Genomic DNA, 17,110 nt, shown 5'->3' with positions numbered 1-17,110 from the left:
TACGTCTGACACGCTTTAGGGTAACAAAGCATATCTACGATCAAGTTTTTTATAAGTTAGACTTTTTCGCTTTGTTCTTCGAACTTCAATACATAGCTATCCTTTACATTTTATCAGAAAATTCTCCTTTTACTTGGATGATGAACAGAAGTTGCTTTTAACAAAATAAAAATTGTTTGACTAACGCTCCATTGTTGAGTTTACCCGACTTTAACAAAACTTTCGAAGTGGAGTGTGATGCTTCAGGGATAGGTATAGGTGCGGTCTTGACACAAGATAGATGGTCAATTGCCTACTTCAGCGAAAAACTCAATGGGGCTACACCCAACTATCCAACCTATGATAAAGAGATGTATGACTTGATTCGTGTGTTGGAAACATGGCAGCATTACCTTTGGCCGAAAGAGTTCGTAATACATACGGACCATGAAGCCTTGAAGCATTTGAAAGGAAAAACCAAGTTAACAAACGACATGCAAAGTGGGTGGAATTTCTTGAGTCCTTTCCGTATGTAATTAAGTACAAACAAGGAAAAGAAAATGTTGTTGTGGATGCACTATCACGTAGGTTTGCTTTAATTAATCATTTGGATTCTAAGTTGCTTGGATTTGCATACTTGAAAGATTTATATGTTAATGATCCTGACTTTGGTCAGATATTTGAGTTGTGTGTTCAAAGTGCCCACGGCAGGTATTTTCAACAAGACGGTTTTCTCTTTCGAGAAAATAAGTTATGTATACCCCAAGGATCAATTAGAGATGTGCTAGTTCAATAGGCACATAGTGGGGGATTAATGGGCCATTTCGTTATAGCCAATACTTTGGTTGTTCTACAATAGCACTTTTATTAGCCAAAGATGCGGCAAGATGTGTTTAAAGTGTGCAACCAATGCTTAGCTTGCAAGAAGGCTAAGTCAAAGATTCAGCCACATGGTTTATACACTCTTTTGCTGATTCCAAAAGCACCATGGGTGGATATATCCATGGATTTCGTTCTAGCCATTTCTAGAACAAAAAAATGGCAAAGATTCTATATTTGTAGTAGTAGATTGATTCTCAAAGATGGCTCACTTTATTGCATGTAATAAAACTGATGACGCGATAAATGTTGTTAATCTGTTCTTTAGGGAAATCGTGTATTTGCATGGTATTTTAAGGACCATTGTTTCAGACCATGAAGTTAAGTTCCTCAGCCATTTTTGGAGGACTTTGTGGGGTAAGCTTGGCACCAAGCATTTGTTTTTAACAACTTGCCATCCCTAAATCGACGACCAAACAGAGGTCGTTAATCGAGTTTTATCTCCCTTGCTATGTGCCATAATTCGAAAGAACTTAAAAACTTGAGAGGAGTGTTTACCACACATTGAGTCGCTTACAATCGATCGTGCAGTCGACTACCAAGCATTCGCCATTGAAGTGTATATGGTTTCAATCCTTAACTCTATGGATTATTGTTTTACCTTCTAATAATTATGTATGTAGATGGCAATAAAAGGCAGAATTCATTAAATAATTGCATCAACGAGTTAGGAACAGAATTGAAAGATGAACGAACAATATGATCAAAGGGTGAATAAGAGACACAAGCGGGTAATATTCAAACCTGGTGACTGGGTTCAGATCCATATGCGTAAGAAAAGATTTCCAACCCAAAGAAGATCTGTGACAGCCCAAGTTGACCCTAGTCGGGAAGTGGTTTCGGGACCGCTAAACCGAGTCACCGAAATGTTTGAATGTGATACTTATTGTCTAGAATATGTAATTATGAATGTGTGAAAATTTCAAGCTTCAATTTGGTTGATTTCATGTGAATTTAGTCAATAGGACTTATGTGAGAAAATTCTAAAATGTGATAGGTCAATGTGTGAGGACCTATTAGTGCATGTGGACAAAGGGGGGACTTGCATGTCAAATTCCCCCCTACTAGTAGTGGCCGGCCATGACAAGCATGGTAGACCAAGTTTGATGGCCAAGACATGTCATAGACATGTTTTGTTGGTGCATCATGGGTGGAAAAAAATAAAATAATAGGCATGGAAATTAAATAATGAAAAGGAGTATGATGAATACACAAAAAAAAAAGTGTGTAGTTGATTCTTTCCCCCCCATTGCCGTGAGCTAAAGAAAAGAGAGGAGAAGATCTTTGTTCATCCTTTTCTCACCTTCATTTAGCCTAAATTAGAAAGAAAAACAAAGAAAAAATTTTCTCATCCTTTGGTTCATCCTTGGCCAAAAATTTTAAGGAGGAAAGAAGAAGAAAGGTGAAGAGATTCGGCCATGCATGTAGCTAGGCTAAGGTATGTTTGATGATGTTCCATGAGATGCATGCATGTTTTAGTTGTTAGCTTGAGTTCTACCTAGCCCATGGTCTAAATCTTGCTATGTGATGGAATTGGCACTTGACCATGGATGCATCATTCTTGGTTGGTGTTTGATGTTGTGGTGATGAGGCATGAGGATGAGTTAAGATTCGGCCTAGGTGGAGGTTGTGTTAATGCCATTGCATGCAAAATATGAAGCTTGTTAATGATGCATGTGATGATGGCTTGATGATTCTTGAACCTCCTTTTTAGCATTTTTGTGTGAGCACATATGTGCATTGATTGCTAAATGGAGAAGAATCGGCTAGCAAGATGTGTGCTAAGGCCGGATGTAACTTTGCATGTTAATGAGCAATGCATGTGTTAAATTGATGAAAAGGGGGAGGATGCTTTACTAGTGTGTATGTGTGTGTATTAAGTGTTGAAATCGACCCCAAAAATAGACATGCATATTCGGCCAAGGGGAAAGAAATTAGCTAATATGTTGTGTTGATGCATGATTTTTGCATGTATGAGACTTTAATGTCTAATGTATAAATATGGGCTAAGTGCCTTGTGTTCATCTTTTTGATGCCTAAATGATGAAATCAATTTATTTGTTTAATTAAGCTCAAGAGCAAAGGGGAAATAAATCCGATAAAGGGAAGGAAAAAGTGGTTGAATAGCTAGCGGAATCGTTCGACAACACCCGAGGTAAGTTCTTGAGTAAGAGAGCTTAAATTACGATGTGATTAAATCATGCTCTATGTGTGGCTATTGAGCCGAATGTGCAAGGACGATATGTGCCTTGTGTTTGAGTTTCGCAAATGAAAATGAAATATGAATGTGCCATGAATTATTGTTAGATGTGCATGATTAATTGAATGCTGTCCGGGCTAAGTCCCGAAGGCTTTGTGCTAAGTGAATATATCCGGACTAAGATCCGAAGGCATTTGTGCGAGATACAAATTCCGGGTTAAGCCCCGAAGGCCTTTGTGCGAGATACTAAATCCGGGTTAAGTCCCGAAGGCATTCGTGCGAGTTATTAAATCCGGGTTATGTCCCGAAGGCATTGTGTGAGTTACTAAAACCGGGCTCTGTCCCGAAGGCATTTGAACGAGGAGCTATATCCGGTTAAATCCCGAAGGTACGTGATTTGGTAATGAATGAGCTTGCTGTAAAATTCCAGCGAATACTCGAAAAACATCCCAATATGGGGATATGTTACGTATGTGTTGAATTTAATCGAGCCCTTACAAATAAATGTTCGCTCAGTTGATAAACGAGCTACCGGCCTTCGGCTAAGTTAGTCTACTGTGTATGTACATAAGGGTTGTTAATGTTGTGAAGCAAGTTTGATATCGGTAAATTGCGTATTATGAAATATTCCGTTTAGCTAAATGTGTGTTATTCTTTGTTTATGCTGGAATTCCTTGCTCAAAACTTACTAAGCATAAATTGCTTACTCGTTACACTGCTCCTCTGTTTTATAGATTTTTGGTTCTCCAGCTATCGGACTCGGGATCTTGAAGTCGAAGTCGCCCACACTATCAAAGGCTCTTTTGGGTACTATTTTGGTTGAATTTTGATATGGCATGTATAGGACTACCCATTGTTGTTTTTCGAGTACTTTATGAAATGTATAAGTGTACAGCCATGCGAAAATGGCTTGTAGAAGTGGAGTATGGCATTAGACCATTCGTGTTTATGAATGTATAGATGGTTTCATGATGTAACTATAGTTGGAATGGAAGTGTTGAGCAAATGATCAGCCATTGGAATGGCTAAGTATGATCATATGTGGGCATATGTATGACAAGGCCCTAGTTGGTCCATGAAACCCCGAAAATAGGTAAGGTTTACTTTGAATACAGAGGCTGACAGCAGCAGTGGTGTGGATTGGAAAAATCACAAGAATTCGTAGGAGTGAAATTAAATAGTGAATAAATTATGTAATCGAACCTTGATGAATCTACTTTCATATGAAAGTAACGAAACAATCATATGAACAGTACAGTAAGAGATATTCGGGTTCTTGTGGAACAGGACCAGAACAGTTTCTGGATTCCCTGTTCCGACTTTGGAAATTCACTATAAATTGACCAGAGATAATTAGGGGTCATACCATATATGTATGGATTCCTCTCTGAGTATAGTTTTCATAGAAACAAACGGCATCAGTATTGAAGCTCTGTGCAGAGAGATATCCGAGTCGTAATGGGAAAAGGTCAGTGTAGTCGACCCCTGTAACATGGGAGACTTTTACTAATAAACTGTACTAATTGGCCCGACCAAAAATTCTAGAAAAAAATACATAGGTGGGGACATGAGTCTAGTTTCAGGGAAAAATAACAAAACTGATTTTCGAGTTGTGAAACTCAAGATATGATTTTTGAAGCGACTAGTACTCAGACTGGGCAGTGTCTGGAAAAATTTTTCAAAGTTTGTTAACATCTCGTGTCCGACTCCGGTGTCGGTCTCGGGTTCGGGGTGTTACATTAAATTGGTATCAGAGCCAGGTTTAGTCGATTCTAGGACTACCGTAATGTGTTGGGTCTAGCTATACATGCCATTTTATGTGATTACTTGATAGTGTGGTGATTTCTGACAATTGTAAATGTGTTTATAGTAATGGATCCCGATCGTGACCGAGAGGTAGCTGATGATCTTGAGAGTGTAGCGCCTGCTCCCGCACAAGGGACAATGCTGGCAGACTCTCAACCTAATGCTAGTAATCCGAATGATGAAGCTAGACAAGCATTCTATAGCGTGATGAATGATTGGTTCAACCAATACATTCGAACTGATATGGCTGTTCCACAACCTCCATTCCCGACAAATACTACCCCCGCACCTACAATACCACCGGTAACGGACCAAATAAGGTCAAATAAGCCCCCAGTTGACAGAATCCGAAAACATGGGGCTACTGAATTTAAGGCTATGGATAGCGATGATGCCGAGCAAGCTGAATTTTGGCTGGACAACACTATCCGGGTACTCGATGAGCTATCTTGTACACCCGATGAATGCCTAAAGTGTGCTATCTCCTTGCTACGTGATTCTGCCTACTATTGGTGGAGTACTCTGACTTCTGTTGTGCCCCGAGAGCAAGTAACTTGGGAGTTTTTCCAAACTGAGTTTCGGAAAAAGTATATCAGTCAGAGATTTGTTGATCAAAAACGGAAGGAATTTCTTGAGCTTAAGCAAGGCTCCATGTCGGTTACTGATTACGAGCGAAAATTTGTTAGACTTAGCAAATACGCTCGGGAATGTGTTTCGTCCGAAGCTATTATGTGTAAACGCTTCGAGGATGGGCTGAATGAAGATATAAAAATGTTCGTTGGCATTCTTGAAATACGAGAGTTCGTGGTACTTGTTGAACGAGCTTGTAAAGCCGAAGAGCTTAGAAAAGAAAAGCAAAGAGTTGATGAGGGAACTGAAGAGTTTCGTAAAAGATCCTCGGGAAGGTCTCTTCAACAGACATCGAAGAGATTTCGAGATGATACGGGCCAGTTTAGAGGCACTTCGGGCCTTTTTAGACGAGATCGTGATCGACCCCCTGTGGGTACACGAGGCACTTCGGTCGCCAGTGTTGGGAATGAACGTCGAGATAGAACGAAATGTCGATATTGCGGTAAATGGCATTCGGGGAGTTGTAGATTCCCTGACCGCTCCTGTTACAAGTGCGGATCAGTTGACCACTTCATTAAAGATTGCCCGAGGTTGTTTGAACAGAATGAAAATCAGAGTGGGAAACCGGGTGCTACCACTGCTCGAGGTAGACCATCTGGAAATACGGGCAATGCTAGTGGTGGTCAGAGAGGATCTAGAGATGATATAACCAGATCTGAAGCTCGTGCGCCTGCTAGAGCTTATGCTATACGTGCCCGCGAGGATGCTTCTTCGCCTGATGTTATTACCGGTACATTCACTCTCTTTGATACTAATGTAATTGCTTTGATTGACCCCGGTTCTACTCATTCTTACATAAGTGACACCTTAGCATCCAGTAAGACTTTACCTATTGAGTCTACTGAGTTTGTAATTCGGGTGTCAAATCCCTTGGGTCATTACGTGCTTGTCGACAAAGTGTGTGAGAAATGTCCCCTGGAAATTTGAGGTTCCTGTTTTCCGGCGGACTTGATGCTTTTGCCGTTTGATGAATTTGATGTTATCCTTGGTTTGGATTGGTTGACCGCGCATGATGCGATTGTGAATTGCAAGAGCAAGACTATTGATTTGAGGTGCGCAAATAACGAAGTAGTCCGAATTGAGTCTGCGGACTTGGAGGGGATGCCAGCTGTAATATCAGCAATGTTGGCACAGAAATATGTAAGAAAAGGGTGCGAAGCATACCTTGCGTATGTACTTGATGACAAAGAATTAGAAAAGAAACCCGAATCTGTGCCGGTGGTTTGTGAATACCCGGATGTTTTTTCGGAAGAATTACCGGGTTTACCACCTGTTCGGGAGGTAGAGTTTGGTATTGAGCTTGTACTACGCCGATTTCGATAGCTCCGTATCGTATGGCACCAACCGAGTTAAAGGAGTTGAAAGCTCAGTTGCAAGAACTGACGGATAGAGGTTTCGCTCGACCAAGTTTCTAACCTTGGGGTGCACCAGTATTGTTCGTGAAAAAGAAGGACGGAACCATGAGGTTGTACATTGACTATCGTCAGCTGAATAAAGTGACGATAAAGAACAAATATCCGTTGCCGCGCATCGATGATTTGTTCGACCAACTGAAGGGAGCCTCAGTGTTCTCAAAAATAGATTTGAGATCGGGCTATTATCAGTTGCAAATTCGAGATTCAGATATTCCTAAAACTGCCTTCAGAACGAGATATGGTCACTACGAATTCTTAGTGATGCCGTTTGGGCTCACTAATGCCCCTGCAGTATTTATGGATTTGATGAATCGGATCTTCAGACCGTATTTGGATCGGTTCGTAGTTGTGTTCATTGATGACATTTTGGTCTATTCAAGAGATGAGACCGAACATGCTGAGCATCTGAGGCTAGTGCTGCAAATTTTGCGGGATAAGCAGTTATATGCTAAGTTCAGTAAGTGTGAGTTCTGGTTAAGAGAGGTTAGCTTCTTGGGTCATGTGGTATCCGCGTCGGGTATTCGAGTTGACCCGAACAAAATTTCAGCCATACTTGACTGGAAACCTCCGAGAAATATTACTGAAGTTCGAAGCTTTTTGGGGCTCGCCGGTTATTACCGACGATTTGTGAAAGGTTTCTCGATGATAGCCACACCAATGACGAAGCTACTTCAAAAGGATGTTAAGTTCGAGTGGACGGAGAAATGTCAGAAAAGTTTCGACCAACTGAAAACTCATTTGACTGAAGCTCCAATTTTGGTGCAACCCGAATCAGGTAAAGAGTTTGTCATTTATAGTCACGCATCCCTACTTGGGTTGGGTTGCGTATTGATGCAAGAAGGTCGAGTCGTGGCCTATGTGTCGAGACAATTGAAGCCACACGAGAGGAATTATCCGACCCATGATCTCGAACTAGCTGCCATCGTGTTTGCTTTAAAAATATGACGACATTATCTGTTTGGTGAGAAGTGCCATGTATTTTCGGATCACAAAAGTCTCAAATATTTGATGACTCCACGAGACTTGAATCTGCGACAAAGACGTTGGCTTGAGTTGTTGAAAGATTACGAGCTTGTCATTGATTACCACCCGGGAAAGGCTAACGTGGTTGCGGACGCCTTAAGCCGGAAGTCATTGTTTGCTTTACGAGCGATGAACGTGCATTTGTCTGTTCTACCAGACAATGTGTTAGTAGCTGAATTAAAAGCTAAACCATTATTGACTCACCAAATTCGTGAAGCTCAGAAAGTCGATGATGAATTGGTTGCAAAATGGGCTAAGTGTTTTCCGAACGAGGAATCGGAGTTTCAAATTGATGATGATGATTGTTTGAGGTTCAGAAATCGTTTGTGTGTTCCAAGGAATTCGGAACTCATTTCGATGATTCTGAACGAAGCCCATTGTAGCCGAATGTCAATTCACCCGGGGAGTACGAAAATGTACAACGATTTGAAACGTCAATTTTGGTGGCATGGTATGAAACGGGACATCTCCGACTTTGTTTCGAGATGTTTAATATGCCAACAAGTGAAAGCGGAACATCAAGTGCCTTCAGGATTACTCCAGCCGATCATGATACCCGAGTGGAAATGGGATCGAGTCATAATGGACTTTGTGTCCGGACTGCCCTTGTCAGCAAGTAAGAAGGATGCGATATGGGTTGTTGTTGATAGACTGACTAAGTCGGCTCATTTCATCCCCGTACGTACGGATTTTTCATTGGATAAACTAGCTGAATTGTACGTTTATCAAATTGTGAGATTACACGAGGTACCTATTTCTATCGTGTCGGATAGAGATCCGGGATTCACCTCACGATTTTGGAAGAAATTGCAAGAAGCTCTGGGTACCAAGCTGCATTTTAGCACTGCTTTTCACCCCCAAACCGATGGTCAATCCGAGCGGATAATTCAGATACTTGAGGATATGTTGAGATGTTGCATCCTCGAGTTCAGTAGTTCATGGGAACGGTATTTACCTTTGATTGAATTCGCTTACAACAATAGTTTTCAATCAAGTATTAAGATGGCACCTTACGAGGCTTTGTACGGTCGTAAACGCCGTACACCATTGTTTTGGACCAAGCACGGTGAAAGTAAAATTTTCGGAGTTGATTTGATTAAAGATGCTGAACAGAAAGTAAAGGTAATCCGTGAAAGTCTGAAGGTAGCCACGGATCGTCAGAAGTCGTACGCAGATTTGAAACGAAAAGACATCGAGTATCAGGTGGGAGACAAAGTGTTCCTTAAGGTTTCACCTTGGAAAAAGATACTCAGGTTCGGCCGTAAGGGCAAGTTGAGCCCAAGATTCATTGGGCCGTACGAAATCTCCGAACGAGTTGGTCCGGTTGCGTATAGATTGATTTTGCCCCCGGAGCTTGAAAAGATTCATGACGTCTTTCATGTTTCGATGCTTCGACGCTATCGATCTGATCCATCGCATATAATTAGCCCATCAGAGGTTGAAATTCAAGTCGACATGAGCTATGAAGAAGAACCGATGCGTATCCTAGCTCGTGAAGTGAAGGAGTTGCGAAACAAAAGAGTTCCGCTAGTAAAGGTGTTATGGCTCAAACACGGGATCGAGGAAGCTACTTGGGAGACCGAGAGCTCGATGAAAGAACGATACCCAAATCTATTTACCGGTAAGATTTTCGGGGACGAAAATTTCTTAAGTGGGGGAGAGTTGTGACAGCCCAAAGTTGACCCTAGTCGGGAAGTGGTTTCGGGACCGCTAAACCAAGTCACCGAAATGTTTGAATGTGATACTTATTGTCTAGAATATGTAATTATGAATGTGTGAAAATTTCAAGCTTCAATTTGGTTGATTTCATGTGAATTTAGTCAATAGGACTTATGTGAGAAAATTCTAAAATGTGATAGGTCAATGTGTGAGGACCTATTAGTGCATGTGGACAAAGGGGGGACTTGCATGTCAAATTCCCCCCTACTAGTAGTGGCCGGCCATGACAAGCATGGTAGACCAAGTTTGATGGCCAAGACATGTCATAGACATGTTTTGTTGGTGCATCATGGGTGGAAAAAAATAAAATAATAGGCATGGAAATTAAATAATGAAAAGGAGTATGATGAATACACAAAAAAAAGTGTGTAGTTGATTCTTTTCCTCCCCCATTGCCGTGAGCTAAAGAAAAGAGAGGAGAAGATCTTTGTTCATCCTTTTCTCACCTTCATTTAGCCTAAATTAGAAAGAAAAACAAAGAAAAAATTTTCTCATCCTTTGGTTCATCCTTGGCCAAAAATTTTAAGAAGGAAAGAAGAAGAAAGGTGAAGAGATTCGGCCATGCATGTAGCTAGGCTAAGGTATGTTTGATGATGTTCTATGAGATGCATGCATGTTTTAGTTGTTAGCTTGAGTTCTACCTAGCCCATGGTCTAAATCTTGCTATGTGATGGAATTGGCACTTGACCATGGATGCATCATTCTTGGTTGGTGTTTGATGTTGTGGTGATGAGGCATGAGGATGAGTTAAGATTCGGCCTAGGTGGAGGTTGTGTTAATGCCATTGCATGCAAAATATGAAGCTTGTTAATGATGCATGTGATGATGGCTTGATGATTCTTGAACCTCCTTTTTAGCATTTTTGTGTGAGCACATATGTGCATTGATTGCTAAATGGAGAAGAATCGGCTAGCAAGATGTGTGCTAAGGCCGGATGTAACTTTGCATGTTAATGAGCAATGCATGTGTTAAATTGATGAAAAGGGGGAGGATGCTTTACTAGTGTGTATGTGTGTGTATTAAGTGTTGAAATCGACCCCAAAAATAGACATGCATATTCGGCCAAGGGGAAAGAAATTAGCTAATATGTTGTGTTGATGCATGATTTTTGCATGTATGAGACTTTAATGTCTAATGTATAAATATGGGCTAAGTGCCTTGTGTTCATCTTTTTGATGCCTAAATGATGAAATCAATTTATTTGTTTAATTAAGCTCAAGAGCAAAGGGGAAATAAATCCGATAAAGGGAAGGAAAAAGTGGTTGAATAGCTAGCGGAATCGTTCGACAACACCCGAGGTAAGTTCTTGAGTAAGAGAGCTTAAATTACGATGTGATTAAATCATGCTCTATGTGTGGCTATTGAGCCGAATGTGCAAGGACGATATGTGCCTTGTGTTTGAGTTTCGCAAATGAAAATGAAATATGAATGTGCCATGAATTATTGTTAGATGTGCATGATTAATTGAATGCTGTCCGGGCTAAGTCCCGAAGGCTTTGTGCTAAGTGAATATATCCGGACTAAGATCCGAAGGCATTTGTGCGAGATACAAATTCCGGGTTAAGCCCCGAAGGCCTTTGTGCGAGATACTAAATCCGGGTTAAGTCCCGAAGGCATTCGTGCGAGTTATTAAATCCGGGTTATGTCCCGAAGGCATTGTGTGAGTTACTAAAACCGGGCTATGTCCCGAAGGCATTTGAACGAGGAGCTATATCCGGTTAAATCCCGAAGGTACGTGATTTGGTAATGAATGAGCTTGCTGTAAAATTCCAGGAATACTCGAAAAACATCCCAATATGGGGATATGTTATGTATGTGTTGAATTTAATCGAGCCCTTACAAATAAATGTTCGCTCAGTTGATAAACGAGCTACCGGCCTTCGGCTAAGTTAGTCTACTGTGTATGTACATAAGGGTTGTTAATGTTGTGAAGCAAGTTTGATATCGGTAAATTGCGTATTATGAAATATTCCATTTAGCTAAATGTGTGTTATTCTTTGTTTATGCTGGAATTCCTTGCTCAAAACTTACTAAGCATAAATTGCTTACTCGTTACACTGCTCCTCTGTTTTATAGATTTTTGGTTCTCCAGCTATCGGACTCGGGATCTTGAAGTCGAAGTCGCCCACACTATCAAAGGCTCTTTTGGGTACTATTTTTGTTGAATTTTGATATGGCATGTATAGGACTACCCATTGTTGTTTTTCGAGTACTTTATGAAATGTATAAGTGTACAGCCATGCGAAAATGGCTTGTAGAAGTGGAGTATGGCATTAGACCTTTCGTGTTTATGAATGTATAGATGGTTTCATGATGTAACTATAGTTGGAATGGAAGTGTTGAGAAAATGATCAGCCATTGGAATGGCTAAGTATGATCATATGTGGGCATATGTATGACAAGGCCCTAGTTGGTCCATGAAACCCCGAAAATAGGTAAGGTTTACTTTGAATACAGAGGCTGACAGCAGCAGTGGTGTGGATTGGAAAAATCACAAGAATTCGTAGGAGTGGAATTAAATAGTGAATAAATTATGTAATCGAACCTTGATGAATCTACTTTCATATGAAAGTAACGAAACAATCATATGAATAGTACAGTAAGAGATATTCGGGTTCTTGTGGAACAGGGCCAGAACAGTTTCTGGATTCCCTGTTCCGACTTTGGAAATTCACTATAAATTTACCAGAGATAATTAGGGGTCATACCATATATGTATGGATTCCTCTCTGAGTCTAGTTTCCATAGAAACAAACGGCATCAGTATTGAAGCTCTGTGCAGAGAGATATCCAAGTCGTAATGGGAAAAGGTCAGTGTAGTCGACCCCTGTAACATGGGAGACTTTGACTAATAAACTGTACTAATTGGCCCGACCAAAAATTCTAGAAAAAGTACATAGGTGGGAACATGAGTCTAGTTTCAGGGAAAAATCACAAAACTGATTTTCGAGTTGTGAAACTCAAGATATGATTTTTGAAGCGACTAGTACTCAGACTGGGCAGTGTCTGGAAAAATTTTTCAAAGTTTGTTAACATCTCGTGTCCGACTCCGGTGTCGGTCTCGGGTTCGGGGTGTTACAAGATCAAAAATCTTGCCAAGGGGAGACGGTCCTTTTCAAGTTTTGGAAAGGATTAACGAGAACGCCTACAAGTTAGATCTATCAGGTGAGTATGGGATAAGTTCCACTTTTAATGTTGCTGACTTATCCCCTTTTGATGTAGGTGAAGATTTGGGGACAAATCGCCTTGAAGAGAAGGGATGATGCGATCTTAGCTCGGGAAACTATGACTGATTCCATTAAGTTGCCACAATGACCTATTATTTGATCTCGTGTTGAGAATTTTCACGACGCTATTGCAAATCACATTGATCAAGCTTGGGGCGAGGAGGTGGTCGGACTCATCAAGAAAACATGGAGCTCAACACCATGTGTTCCATACAACTTTTTGCAAGCTGAATTTTAGCTAAATAATTGTTGGACTGAACTTTTAATATGTTTAGTTTAATTAATCCAGTTGTTTTAATTTTCTTTAGTTGCTTAAATACTTAGTTTAATTAATTAAGCTGTTTTGAATTTTTAGTTACTTAAATAATTTCAGCATTTAATATGTTCCAGTTTAATTAATTGCTATAGCCATTTAATTTGCTTAATTGTTTTATAGGTGAATTAGTCATTTGAACCACCTGTTACATGGATCGACATTAAAGAAATAAATAACTTCAGTTGCTAAGAAGATGAATTGAAGGCCAGCAACTGAGTTTAATGGACAAGGAGTTAAAACGAGTTATTTACACAAGCCAATAAGTTTCCAAACGTTTTTCTCATAATGGTGGCTATTCATCTACACCTTTGGTTGGTTATATTAAGTATTTCCACAAAGAGGGTCGTTCGTATGCCAAAGGATACTCAATTTTTGAATGGTGTCCATTCGGCTACCCAAAGGGGAATTAAAGGGCTGTTATGATATCAAGCATTGAACTAAATTTATTCAGCTCATTAGAGCTCATTATTAGCTGATTTGGAAGATTAAACAAGCTGATCATTGCTGTTACATATGTTAGAGTTCATCAAAGGTCATTTAGTTTTAATTGGCTTAATTAAGTTCATCAATAGCTCAATTAAACAAGCTGATCATTGCTGTTACAACAATCTGGAGTTTGTCTCATGCCTATAAATACTTTGTTTCCAGATTGTTGTGGGGACTTTTGCTAAATTTTTATGAAATATTGTGAAACTGGGGAGTATTCTAAATCTCCTTGTTTTCTTTAGGACTGATCTGACTTATCAAGCTAGGCTTGTGGCGTCTTTTCTTTCCTTTGATATCCGAACTTATCACTTCAAGTGTGGCGTTCATTATACCTTTGGTTTCTATCTTGTTAGATAGGGGGTCAAGTTTTTGTTTGATGTTTTCTAAACCAAATTACCTCTAAGTGCCGTATAAGTTTTGGGTCAACATTCCCTTATATTGTTGGTTCACTCTTGGCCTTAGCCGAATCTAATCTTCCATTTTCGTAAACCCTCTTTGCATACTTTTCGTCTGAACTTATTTTTCATTTTTCCATACTATTTCGCTATAAGTTTAATAACTTACTTAATTTGACAATCAGATAATCTAAATGACTCAAATCAACACCGAACCAAGTTCGTATCAGCGTTCCTCAGAGATTTGAAGCCAAAATTTCAACTATTGAGGAATCTTCTGACATGATGAGTCTAATAATTGCTAATCTGGTTAGCAAGTTAGAAACGCAAGAACAAAGGGTTTCTATGTGAGTCCATGAGGCAAGTGAAGGTGTTTTTCTTGCTGTTCACAAAAGAGTAAAGTTCAAAAACTCTAGGAAGAAATTTGAAAGCTCAAGTAAGGGCAAAGTTGTTATTTCTTTGACCATGTCCTATTTGTAAGAGGAAAAATAATGCTGAAAAGGATTGTTAATTCAAGGAAAAAGACAAGTCCAAATTTTAGTGTATTTTTTGCTAAAAGCCTGGACATACTACAAAGTTTTGTTGTGCCAAGAAGAAACAAGAAAAAAAACAAGATCAACAGCAAACAATGCAACTGAAAAGAACCAAGAGCAAGGTGAGAATTTGTTTATGGTTTCTCATGTTGTTAAACCATATCATAACTCCATTTGGCTTGTGAATAGTGGGTGTACCAGTCATAGGACACCTATGGCTACATACTTTAACTCACTTGATAAGTCCTTTAAAAAAAGTGTGAAATTGGGAAAGGGTGCTACGGTTAAGGTTCAAGGAAAGGGCTCAATTTCTGTGAATACTCTACAAGGTAAAAGGACATTTTTTAATGTTCTTTTTATTCTTAATTTAGAACAAAGTCTTTTGAGTATTCCTAAAATGATTAAAAATGGTTTTAGTGTTCAGTTTAAGTTGTCTACAACATATTTGATGTTTGTGGTTCTAAGTTTGTTGATATGGAAATGCAAAACAATAGTTTTTATTTGAAGCTTGATGTTGATTGTGGATGTGTGTGCTTTGCTAAGGATGATGTCAATCTCTTTGGCATAAAAGGATGTGGCATTTTAATCTTAAAAACTTAAAGTATATGTAGTCAAATGGTCCTGTAATAGATTTGCTTGAACTAAATGTGTATGATGATAAATATGATTGTTGTGAACTTAGGAAGTCACACAGGCTGTAGTTTTCTCATGATGGTGCGAAGAGAGCAATTATGAAATCAGAGTTAGTTCACTCTGATTTGTGTGGTCCAATGTAAACTTATTCTATGAATGGTAGTAAATATTTGTGTTGTTTATGGATGATTTGACAATAATGTGTTGGGTGTATTTCTTGAAGTCCAAGATGAATGTATTGTCAACATTTAAAGAATTCAATAAACTTATTGAAAATTAGTGTGATTGTAAGTTGAAGGTATTAAGAACAAATAATGGTGGAGAGTATGTGTCCAAAGAGTTCAATAATTTTTGCAAAGACTCTGGGATTCATCACCAACTCACTATTCCTTACACCCTTCAATAGAATAGAGTTTGTGAATTGAGAAATAGAACTATTTTGGAGATGTTAAGATGTATGTTGTTTGAAAAACATTTTCCAAATTCGTTATGGGAAGAAGCGTATTAACATTTGTGTACTTGTTGAACAGGTTATCAACAAAGGCTGTGGATGGAAGAACTCTTCTTGGAGCCTGGTTTGGGTCTAACCCTTATGTGAAACACCTTAAAGTGTTTGGTTCTATTTGTTTCAACCATATACTTGCTAATATGATAACCAAGTTAGATGAAAGGGCATGTAAATGAATCTTTGTTGGTTATTCTTCTCAATCCAAGGGGTATAGAGTGTTTAATTTGAAAAGCAAGAAAGTTGTGGTGAGTAGAGATGCCATATTTAATGAAGATTCTTACTGGAGTTAGGAAAAAAAGATGTGCAGAAGCATGATTATGGGTTAATGCTTGAAAAGGCTATTACAACTGATGATCCTAAACATGGTGTGACTAGTAATAAATTTGGTGTAGCTAATACAACTGATGTTGAGGTTATCAAAACTAAATACTTAGTAATCATGTATGAGAGGTGCAATCTTGTCTTTGCTAAACCAATAAGTTTTGAAGAAGCCGCAAACGTACCTGAATGGATTGATGCAATGAAGGCATAAATCTCTGCAATTGAGAAAAATGATACCTAGTTCTTGATGGATCTACCTAGTGTTAAACATGTTATAGGTGTGAAGTGGGTGTATAGGACAAAGTTCAATTCTGATGACACTATTTTCAAGCATAAGGCTAGGTTGGTTGTAAAGGGGTATGCATAGATAGGTGGAGTTGACTACGGTGACACTTTTGCACTAGTTGCTAGACACGATACCACCAAATACTTATTGGTATTGCAGGTCAATTGGGCTAGAATGTGTTTCATTTGGATGTAAAATCAGCTGTAACAGCCCAAAGTAAGGCCAATGAGTTTTAGAGGTAATTTAGGAATTTTAGATTTAGAGTGTTTAAAATTTTATGACATGGTATACCAGCAATGTTTTCGATTATGGTTTTTATAAAATTAAATCAATTTCTGAAAATGAGTTTTAACTACCTTTAATTTTTAAGAAAAGGACTAATTTGTAAAAGAGTCAAAACTTAGAGTTTTTAAGAGGCAATTAGACCAGATTTTAAAATCCAATCTAAAAACCCCCATTTATAATTTTATTTTCACATTAGTCTTCTTCTCCTTTCATACCTATGCATCTATAGTTCTTCCAACTTTCCCAATTAATTTTGAAGTTCAAATCCTAATTCCTTTTTATTTTTATCACCTCTTAAGTTATAAATCTCGATAGAAGTTAAGAAAAATACCCAAAAACACCATTAATTTCTCTATTTCAAGCTTGTGAGTTTTTCGAGTTTTCAATCAAACATTCAATTTTTAATCAACGAAGGTAATGACTCATCTTCCCATTAGTTTTAAATGTTATTTAGTCTTTAAAACCATGT

General features: G+C 38.9%; 1 protein-coding gene across 1 annotated transcript in view; it reads left to right on the top strand.

Moving 5' to 3' along the window:
- Nucleotides 1-16,281, top strand: part of LOC107963012 (uncharacterized) — a 19,084-nt gene extending 2,803 nt beyond the window's left edge. Inside the window, exons 4-5 of the mRNA XM_041086372.1 lie at nucleotides 15,772-15,816; nucleotides 16,040-16,281. Of these exons, the coding sequence (XP_040942306.1) occupies nucleotides 15,772-15,816; nucleotides 16,040-16,281 (287 nt within the window). The remainder of the gene's footprint in view (nucleotides 1-15,771; nucleotides 15,817-16,039) is intronic.
- The last annotated feature ends 829 nt before the right edge of the window (nucleotides 16,282-17,110 follow it).

This window comes from Gossypium hirsutum, chromosome D01 (assembly GCF_007990345.1).
Source record: "Gossypium hirsutum isolate 1008001.06 chromosome D01, Gossypium_hirsutum_v2.1, whole genome shotgun sequence".
Classification (NCBI taxonomy): Eukaryota; Viridiplantae; Streptophyta; class Magnoliopsida; order Malvales; family Malvaceae; genus Gossypium; species Gossypium hirsutum.
Note: the sequence above shows the minus strand (reverse complement) of the source record. Positions and strands in the feature narration are given on the sequence as shown.